At 36.6% G+C, this 10,431-nt stretch overlaps 1 protein-coding gene across 1 annotated transcript in view; it reads left to right on the forward strand.

Annotated features, from left to right (window-relative positions):
- The window catches only part of HSF2 (heat shock transcription factor 2), a 50,712-nt gene extending 43,606 nt beyond the window's left edge, over window positions 1-7,106 (forward strand). Inside the window, exons 13-14 of the mRNA XM_044675420.1 lie at window positions 3,148-3,232; window positions 6,039-7,106. Coding sequence (XP_044531355.1) covers window positions 3,148-3,232; window positions 6,039-6,328 — 375 coding nt within the window. The 3' untranslated portion in view covers window positions 6,329-7,106. The remainder of the gene's footprint in view (window positions 1-3,147; window positions 3,233-6,038) is intronic.
- Window positions 7,107-10,431: the final 3,325 nt, after the last annotated feature.

Genomic DNA, 10,431 nt, shown 5'->3' on the forward strand with positions numbered 1-10,431 from the left:
TGAAAATGTCAATAATTTGAACTAATAGGAATGTATAGTAAGTTTAAATTAATGAAATAAAAATTGTTGACTTTAAAGAAATTGATTTACTTCTGCTGAGCTAACAAAGAAGTATCAAATACTGGTTTTTGAGTGACCTGCTTTAATAATCAGATAAGGATAATTTTTAATTGGCTAGCATAGTTATAGCAGATATGTTGGCAACTGTCTGTAGTCTCTGCTACTGAAGGAAGCTGAGGCTGGTAGATTAATTGAACTAAATAAATAGTTCTGAGCTGAAGTAAGACAAATCAATTGGGTGCCCTCACTAAGTTTAGTACTAGTAAGGTGAGGGGGTAAGAAAAGGAAATGGACATATTAAAACATATTTAAAGGTACATAACTATGAACTGTAAAGTACTTTAGAAAGATCAGCCCCTTCATTTTGTAGATGAGGAAATTGGGACCCATAAAACAAAACAGACTTCCCCAAAGTCACAAAAAATCCTAAGATAAGAAAGCCTATATTTGAATTCCAAATTTAGTGTTTTTTAGTGTTTAGGTAGGCAAAAATTCCTGTTATCTTGGTTTTTATACTCTCAATTTGCTCTAGCACATAAACTTTTAAGATTTAAAATAAATGAAGCCATTCTCTTGAGTATTATCACATACCCCCAATTTTTTTTTTCATTTTTGCATTTAGAAATTAGAGAAAAACATACTAACATAATTCCATTTTTTTTTCTTGTTGGCTTGTGTATGTACTATTTATTGGCTGTCTAGGTCTTCAGAACCTACTTTATATCAATTGAATACAGTGCTTTGGAAATTCAAACTTGAGATAGTGTAAACCAAGAAACCAGTTTTAGCTACAGGACCTGATTATGTTTGTAAGAGACTTTTCATGGCCCTCAACCATATTGTGAATGTGTTCCCATGTTATTTAGTCAAACAATCTTTTTTCTGGAAGAGACCGTTACACTTGTATATTCAGCATATGTATTGCTTTTTTGATTCTTTACTACTACTCTGTTTTGAATTGGCCCCAGTCAGAATCTTTCTAAGTTTGAGAAACTATGACAAAAGTGCCAGGAACCAAAAGTTGAGCAGTCATAAAATTGCCTATAATTTTGCTGGAGAACATTGATTTGCTGAGGGTTTCACTTAGGACTTTTTAGTTAGTGAAAAATAACAGTATTAAGTTAAAAATAAATAGGGTCCCAAATACTTTGCAACAAATAATAAGAACACACATTCAAAACTATATTTTTTCCTATATAAATGAATAAAACATAAATGTTCTATTTTTATGTAATATAGAACAATGCCAGACTTCTCCAGCACAAGAACTCTGAGATAGCTCTTTGAATAAAAGTTTGAGCACTTGTATAAGGAAAAAAAAGTTAAAGTTAATATTTAATGGTGAGGGTCATTTATTGTCCAGAAGTTGGAAACACATTTTTCACTAATGTGTGTAAAGAGCTGTACCACATGCCAACCTGAAAAAAATAGATCTTGGCAAGTGTAGAAGTGGCAAAATGAATAGTGAGAAATAGATACAGTGGCATTGTATGACAGAGAAAGATGGGCATTCTGGAAAGAGATAACTCTGTTGTACCTTTGCTTCTAAGAATCTCTGTTCAGTAATTGTTCATAATGATGATTGTTCCAAGTCAAGCAGGATAGGAAGTCTTCTGTTGCTTCATCCTGACATGGAGATGATCCCAATTTCTTAAAAGCTTTGCCATGGAGTATAGTTTCTGGCAGATACTGCCAGGTTGTAAGAAACTCAATTTAGAGGGGCTAATCACCAGGTTGCTGGCCTGCAAGGTGATGAATTTTATAGCTACAGTAACTCTCAAGCTGACTACCAAGCTCTAGAAGAGATTGTGATCTGTGTCTGTAAAGATCTCTTAAGACAGAAAAACATATAATGCATTTTGAAAACATTTCCGTAGGAAAAGGGTTTTAGGTATTTTAGTAAGACTTTAATCTTTATATTTCTGGAGTTATCCAGAAATCTGTCATTGTTTATTCCTTCCCACTTTAAAATCCCCCCATTGTCCAGTCAATTTGACTAGTTTTAGTCCTTCTCTTGTATCTCCATTAATTCTTTTTTAATTGTTAACTGTTCTTTTTTCTGTTGACTTAGTTTCCAGATACTTTGTCTTACCCCTCCCCGTCTTCCCTTAAAACAAAAAAAATTAGAGGGAAGAAAAGAAAAGCATTTCAGCAAGACTAACTAGCATATCAGCTGAGTCTCAACAGCATAATATTCCACACCCATAGTCATCCCTCTTCATAGGAAAAAAAAAAAAGTGGGAAATTCATTTTCTCCTCTTTTCTTGAGGGTCAAGTTTTCAACTTCTTTTAGAGTCCCATTGCTGTTGTCTTAGTTCATACCTTAATTGCTTCTCATACCAGTTCAATCTTCCTAAAACATAGTCCTGATTATCATTCCTAATTAAATATTTAAGTAGGTCATCATTGCCTAATAAATAATATCTAGATTTCTCAGATAGTATTTATGTCTTTTTGTTATCTGGCCTCAGCTTAACTTTACTTTTTTATTTCCTATTGCTTGTCCTTCACATAGCCAAGCTCTAGTTAAGCAATACAGCTCAAGATGGTATTCTCTTCTAAAATGGTCCCTACTCCAAATCTGTACTTAATAAAAACCTGACCAAATTTTTTCCAGTTCAGGTGTCATTTTTTCTATAAAACCTTCCCTAGTTTTACCTCTTTATCCCCTTCCTCATCTAGAAATTATATATCCTTTCTTTGAATTCCCATAGTCTTTCCTTTTTATCTTTTTGGCCTTTATCATAGTATACTATGTATGTAGGGTTATTTGTGTCTCTTCTCTTAATTAGATTGTAAGCTCAGTTAAAGGCAGGAACCTATGTCTCCATCTTTTTAATCCTTACAGTTAGTGGAAACATTTGTTTGGAATACTTCATTCCCTGACCATTCCTTACCTGTATGTGCATTGAAGAGGTTGGACTAGACCTTTGATAGCTAGCTCTAAGGTCCCCTCTAGCTCTAGCACTAACATTCTATGACTGAATTTGCACTGTGCTATATCAATTCCTTAATACAGGTAAGTTTGCAAGAGCCAAGAAAAGATGCACATGTAATGTTTGACTTTTGTTGGGATCTTTTTCCTAGATGGAGAACAAAGGATTAGAAACTAATAAGAATAATGAAGTTCAACCAACTTTAGAAGATGGAAAAAATTCTAAACCCAAATCAGGTATGTGATCCATTCTGCTCTCTTTGCATTTTATGGGTAAATTCGCCCCATTCACATTCAGAGTTAGTTGTGGAATTTCTCTCCATTCTATTTTTATTCATTTTTATTCATTTTTTCTTCTCCTCTTTTATCCTAGTCTTCCTCAGAAGCCTAATTTTCTTCTAAATACTACCTTCCTAATCTATACACCTTCTAGAACTCTCTCTCTTATTTTCTTCTTTCACCTACCTACTTCTAAATCAACTGACCCATCTAAGGTTCCACCTCCTTGTCTCCTTTCCTTGCCCTCTTAGTTCTTAATCAGTTGCTTACAAGAAAGGTTTAAAAATGAGAGGTATACATAGAGTGAAAATAAAGGGCTAGAGTAGAATATATTATGTTCCTGCTGACAAAAAAAAAAGGATAGCAATAATTATCTTAGAGAAAGTTAAAACTAAAATATTTAATTAAAAGAGAAACAAGGAAACTACATTATGTTAAAAAGTACCATAGATAATGAGCCATTATCAGTACTAAACTTTTATGCACCAAAAGCTATAACATATATATTTTTAAAGGAAAAGCTAAAAGAGTGATGGTGGAAATAGATGAGACTATAATAGTTGGGGGACTTAACCTCTTTCCCACTCAGAACTAGATAAATCTAACCAAAAAATAAATAAGACAAGTAGATAAATAAATCTTAGATAAGCTAGATAAAATAGTTATCTGGACAGAACTATATAGGAATAGAAAGGAAGAATCCTTTTTCTGAGTAGTATATGGTACCTTTATAAAAACTGACCACATATTTAAACTCAAATAGAAATAGGAGCCACTGACTTGTATGTAAGTTTTTCTGACTGTACATATTGACTCTCAAAACTATATATTAACTCAAACCCGGCCTCAGCCACTTCCCAGCTGTGTGACCCTGGGCAGGTCACTTGACCCCTATTGCCCACCCTTACCACTCTTCTACCTATGAGACAATACACCGAAGTACAAGGGTTTAAAACAAAACAAAACAAAAAAAAAAAAACCTATATATTAACATCTGATTTCCAGTTTATTTTTACTTATTTTGTTAAATATTTTCCAATTACATTTTAATGTGATTCAGACAGCAATCTGGAGTGTCAGGGGTCCATTTTGTACACTCTGATTTAAAGGATTGTTAGGATTTGAATAGTTCAAGCTTGAGGGTTAGAGAAGGGTATTACATGCATAGGAAATAATATGAAGTTAGATTACATGGAGAGGAGTTATTAAACAGCTCACTGTGTACCCCACACTATGCTAAAAAATAGGAATATATAAAGAAAAGCAAAAGACCATCCCTGCTTGTAAGGAGCTTACAACATACAGACTCCTATGTACAAACAAGATAGATACAGATAAATGGGAGAAAATCAATAGAGTTCCGATCAGTAAAGGCTTCTTTTTAGAAGATGGGACTTGGACTGAGACTAGAAGGAACAAGGAATCTAGGAGCAGAGATGAGGGAGAGAATTCCAGGAATGTGGACAGGGAGTGAAAAGCAAGGCATCTGGAGATGTAGTATCTTATTTGAGGAGCTGCAAAGAGGCTTTTGTCACTGGGTGGGAGAATGCATAGATGGGGCAGGAGGAGTTACTGTATAAGATTGGAGAGGTAGGAAGGGGCCACGTTATGAAGGGTTTTAAAAGCCAAATTATATCTTATGCGTTTGTTCCTAGAGTGACAGGGAGCCACCAGAATTTATTGAATGGCGGGGAAGGGAGGTGTGACATGGACTGATTTGTTTTTTAAAGTATTGCTTTGACAGTTGACTGGAAGATAGATTGGAATGGGGAGAGATTCAAGGCAGGAAAATCAATCAACAAACTATTATAGTAGTCCGAACATGAGCTGATGAAGTGGTGGCAGTGTCAGAAGAGAAGGGAATATAAATGAGAGAAAATACAAAGGAAGAAATGGCAGGACTTGTCAGCTGGTTGAATATGGAGGGTGAGAAGTTGAGGGGGACAACTTGGTTGAGAGCCAGGTACCCCTGATAGTAATGGAGAAGTTGGGATGAAGTCAGGGTTTGGGGGGCTTTGGGGGATCACCACAGTGGTCCATTTAACCATCCTCTATAACTCGGAAAGAGCCCCATCCTTCAGTTCTCTTCAGGATAGCACATTCTCTCAGGAAATATTTTTTCTGCCTTTCTCAAAGATAATGAATCCCCTCAGTCTCAGAGGGTGAGAAATCCTTTTAGTCCTTTCTTTATACCTGATATAAAAGACAGTTAATTGCCTCTTTCCTTAGACTCTTTTCCCTCTTAAAATAGTTATGCGTAATTAGAATCTTGTACCCCTGAACTTCATCTCTCAGAATCCTTTTCCTTTCTTCCTCATGTTGCATCCTTACATTTTGAAGATAAATTTCTGTAACTCCATCCTCTTTGCTCATTCTCTCTCCTGCTTGTGACTGGGCAGCTCCTCTTTACTGACAAGTTTTTTACTTTCATCTACTTCAAGTGATTATTAATAAATCTTATTAAAATATAATACTTGGAGTATTGGATATTAATTTTTAATCTTGGTTATAGGAGCTGTAGTCTCTGTGGACTCTGGTCTGTAAAAACTGGAATTACAGGTGTGGTAGGGAGCCCCCAGAATTTATTGAATGGGGAAAAGGGAGGTGTGTTTTAGAAGTATTGCTTTGACAATTGAATAGAAGATAGACTGGAGTGGGGCTCTATGAACAGAGGGATAACCTGGGAGAAAACAATATTAACCATGACTTGGTTTTCCCATTGGTTTTATTATTAATCAATCTGAGAATATTCTGTTCCTTTTAGATAAGCAGCTCATCCAGTACACAGCTTTTCCCCTCCTTGCATTCCTTGATGGGAACCCATCCTCCACTGTGGAAAATGGGAACACTACATCGGAAGCTGAGTCTTCTTCAAACAAACCCCTCGGGGATGAAGAGCTTCTGGACAGTAGCCTGGACCCTGAACCAACTCAAAGTAAGCTTGTTCGACTGGAACCATTGACTGAAGCTGAAGCTAGCGAGGCGACGCTCTTCTATTTATGTGAACTTGCCCCGGCACCACTGGACAGTGACATGCCACTCTTAGACAACTGAATCCCCAAGAAGGTGGACTCTGTATATATTCATCAAAATGATGAACTATTTATTTAAAGTATCATTTGGTACTCTTTTGTTTTGTAAATGGCTTTGTTTTGTGTATTCAGACACTGTGGAATCTAAAGCGCCTTTCCTTTCCCCACCCAGTCTGTAACCACACGCTGATCACTCTTGCAAAGCTTTCAGATGTAACTCAGCTGTGTAGTTCTATAAGACTTCCGAATACTATTGGCAGATCCTTAATTTGGATTCAAATGGCCATTCTTTCCCCAATTGCAGTGGAATTTGTTGATTTTTGTTTTTATGTATTTTTATGCCCATTACCCTGATCTAATTAAACCTTAATTTGTTCATTTGTTGTAATTTGTTTTACTTGTTTGATGCTATCTGATTGCGTTGAGTGTAACTCCCTAGTGCTGATGAGGTATTCTGAATGCTTTCTCTGTTGCAGTTAACTTTTATTAAGATTTTTACACTTGGCTTTTCAAAACTGGGAACATAAAGTGCCTGGATCTAGTCAAATTTCATTGGTCTCCCTTGGTTCTGAGCTGTATTCCTCTGCACCATACAAGAATAGTGAAGTGGGCATGATTTTCTCCTGCCCCTAAAACCTTCCCAGTCTCGTTTAGGAAGGGGGAGAGCATTTCTGCCCACTGAGTTGGACTGGAATGTCAAATAAAAAGGTTTTTCAGTTTGCTTGTGTTTGGGGTTTCATTTTTCCTTCTCTTTTAGCCGTACTCAAGTCAAAATAAATACAGTGGCTATTGAGGTCTCATTTCTGCTCTTTTGTCTTTTTGTGTATGATTTCTATAAAGAAAGCTAACTGTGACACTAGTAGATTCTAAAAAATTATCTCTACTTGAACTTTTAAAAAATTGTATATGTCTTTCCCCTATCAGACCAAAGTCCTGACTTATAGAAATGGCAAAATCCTTTGCCCAATAAAAGTTTTAGACTTTCATCTTAGCATGTGAGCATTCCCTGCTGCCATCACTGCTTAGTGTAAACCCAGAACCTGAGACCTGTTAGAAATTGTAAGAGTAAAAATGAATAAATATTCCTAGTATTTAAAAAGATTTAGGATTTTAATAATAACCAAAAAGAGAGGAAAAAGAAAAGGATTCTTTCAGTCAAGGGAGCCAGAGATTCGCATAAAAGCAAAGCCCCAAAAGAGCCTGCACTCCCAAGTCTCTCTACCTCAAATGAGGTGCAGAACTTCGTTGCATTGCTCATATGTGGATCCATAATGGAGGGACTTTTTCTCCTAACACTCAGAAAAATATTTTTCTGATTGTGGAAGGATCCTTGACAGCCCAGATTTGTATGATTGTGATCCTAAAGAAATTCCTTCCTAAGAATAAAATTGAGATCCAAGGTAAGGTTAAAAAAGAAAATAAGGTTGAGCTGGGTTCTAGAACCTAAATGTTTGTCAACCAACAAGCATTTATTAAGCCCCTGCCATGTGCCAATTAAATGTATATAAAATAAATTAAAAAGTAAATTTAAGATGAGGACAGGGATCATGAAAGGCTCCTATGGAAGGTGTTGCTTAAAATTTTAACATGAGGTAAGGTTGAGGGAATGAATATTTAACCATTTACTTTGCTAAGCACTTTACAAATATCTCATTTGATCCTCACAATCATCCTACGAGGTAAATTGTTATCCCTATTTGACAATTAAAGAAACTGAAGCAGTTTGTGACTTGCCCTGGATCATCACATAGCTAAATGTCTGGGGCTGAATTTGAACTCGGGCCTTCCTGACTGCAGGCCCAGTGTTGTATCACAAAGTGAGGGGAACGTGTTCCAGGCTTAAGTGACAGCCTAATGGTGCAGAAATGATGGGTTAAACGGTAAATACAGAAAGATGAATAACACGAGGGTGGGAAAGTGTCTCATGCTGTTAAACAGGATCTTGGAAGCAATAGCAATCTATTGAATTTTCTTGACTATGGGGCAGTGAGATGGGTTGGGTCTAAACTTTGTAAACTTTTATTGGCAGATATAGAGGAGAGACTGGAGGGTGGAGACTCGATGGGACAGGATAGGCACAGTGACAGATGAGGCTATGGCACTAGTTCAGAAAAAAGGTATCGTGGCAAATGACGGTAAAGGCAGAAGAGATGTAGCGACCATATGGCTAAGTGAAGAAACTAAAGCCAATGCTGAGGTGGTGAACCTGCATGGCTGGAAGAGGAGCACTTTAACAAAAATGCTAAAATTTCAAAAGTGGATTATGAGGTTTGAGGGAAAATTTGAGTTTGATTTTGAGATCCAAGCTGTGCATTTGCAAGACAGGGAAGGCATGGGCTGGATTTGTAGATAATGGCAATCATCTGCATACCAGTGACAATGAAATCCATGAGATGTTTTTTTTTAAATAAACAAAATGATTTTATATTTAAGTTTGGAGACAACAGAGAATGACTGGAGTTTATTAAATAGGAGAGTAACATGTTAAGACCTTAGCTTTGGAAAAATGAATTTGATAACTCAGAAGATGGATTGGAGTGGGAAAAGATGAGGCAGGGAAACTAAACAAAAGGATCTTGCAAAAGTCCATGTATGTGGTGATAAGGGCCTTACCCTTATAATATTATAAAGGTATAATTAAAAGTATTTTGAAAAATATTGAATGGAAGGAGTGACTCTGACACGAGGTCACAAATAGAATATGGCCCAGGACAAAGCCTTGAAGGTATACCGCACAAGTAGAAGAGAGGTAACAGCTACCCAGCATTTATAATGTTCTTTAAGCATCTGCCGTCATCTCATTTGTTAAAGAGTACCCAGACAGGATGGTCATTGCATGTAGCATTAAGAGATCTGTGATAACTGGAGAGAGGTTAAAAGTGAGTGATGAGGCTGGAAGCTAGGTGACAAAGCACTAAGTAAGAGGAAATGAAATCAAGGTAAGGGGAGTTAGGAGCAATTTTCTGGAGAAGGCTAGTACCAAGATATATGCTTAAGTTTGGCCCTCCTTTAGAAGACCCTGGTAAGAGAATGAGAACTACCAAGATAACTGGCAACAGAACAAGAGAAAATGGTCTCTCTCCTGGTCATCGGCTAAGACTGAGGTGGGATGGGGATGCTTAGAGGCATTTAGAACAGTTGTGGGAGAGGGACAGGGAAAACCATTTAAGGAGTAAAAGGATCTGGCTGACAGGAGGACCAGCTGATGAATTCAAAATGAACTTGGTTCAATTGTATTTCATGCAGTAGGAAGTAAGGAATAGAAGAGAGTGAAGTAGCTGCACAGGAGCCAGTTTGATTTCACTGCGGTAAAGTAGGAAAGTGTGGTGAAAGCAGTGCCAAGTTTTAAGAGTGCTAAGAAATTGATGTCCTGGTGAGAAGTTTTAGAAGAGGGTCTGATGAAAGGTGACAACCTGCGAGTGATTTGAGAGTGTATGACATCTATAGGAGATGCCAACATCAAAAGTGTGACCATCCCTGGGCGTAACAAATAGAAGAGAGAAATAACAGTAAAAATGAGGGACTGTGAAGTTAGTTTGAGAGGAGGCTTAAGTCCCCTGGTGTATTTCTGAGGCACGAGAAATAAGAAGCCACTTGTAAGAGCAAATTCCAAGCCAGAAGGCTAACCCCAAGGGCAAGAGATGAACTAATAGGGAATATAAGCTGACAGTTTTATAAGATGTGTCCACAAAGAGCCCAAAGTATTTCCAATTATTCCTTCTTTCTTCCAAATTCCAAATTCTTTTAAATATGGATTAAAACCTAAAATGACTCTATGGGCTTGGGACACCTAAGTAACAACTATATCATATAATTAACATTTGATACTAATTTTTTCCAGCACATTGAATGGAGTTAGGTATATGTGATGATCTATTTTAAGTTAACTTTGAGTAATGTAATGAAAAAGATGATTAGCAAATATTCTTAAGATTGAGCTGCTTAAAGCTCTCTGACCAAAACTTTACAAAGCCCACAAAACTCATATATGAATTTACGTTTATTAATAAGTAACATACAGATACTGAAGTCTAAATAGTAACAAGAGAATTAGAATCTCCTAATATAAGGTTGGAGAATGACAATTATTTCTTTATTATACTCCGCCTGCATTTATAACCATTT

This window comes from Gracilinanus agilis, chromosome 4, assembly GCF_016433145.1.
Source record: "Gracilinanus agilis isolate LMUSP501 chromosome 4, AgileGrace, whole genome shotgun sequence".
Taxonomy (NCBI): domain Eukaryota; kingdom Metazoa; phylum Chordata; class Mammalia; order Didelphimorphia; family Didelphidae; genus Gracilinanus; species Gracilinanus agilis.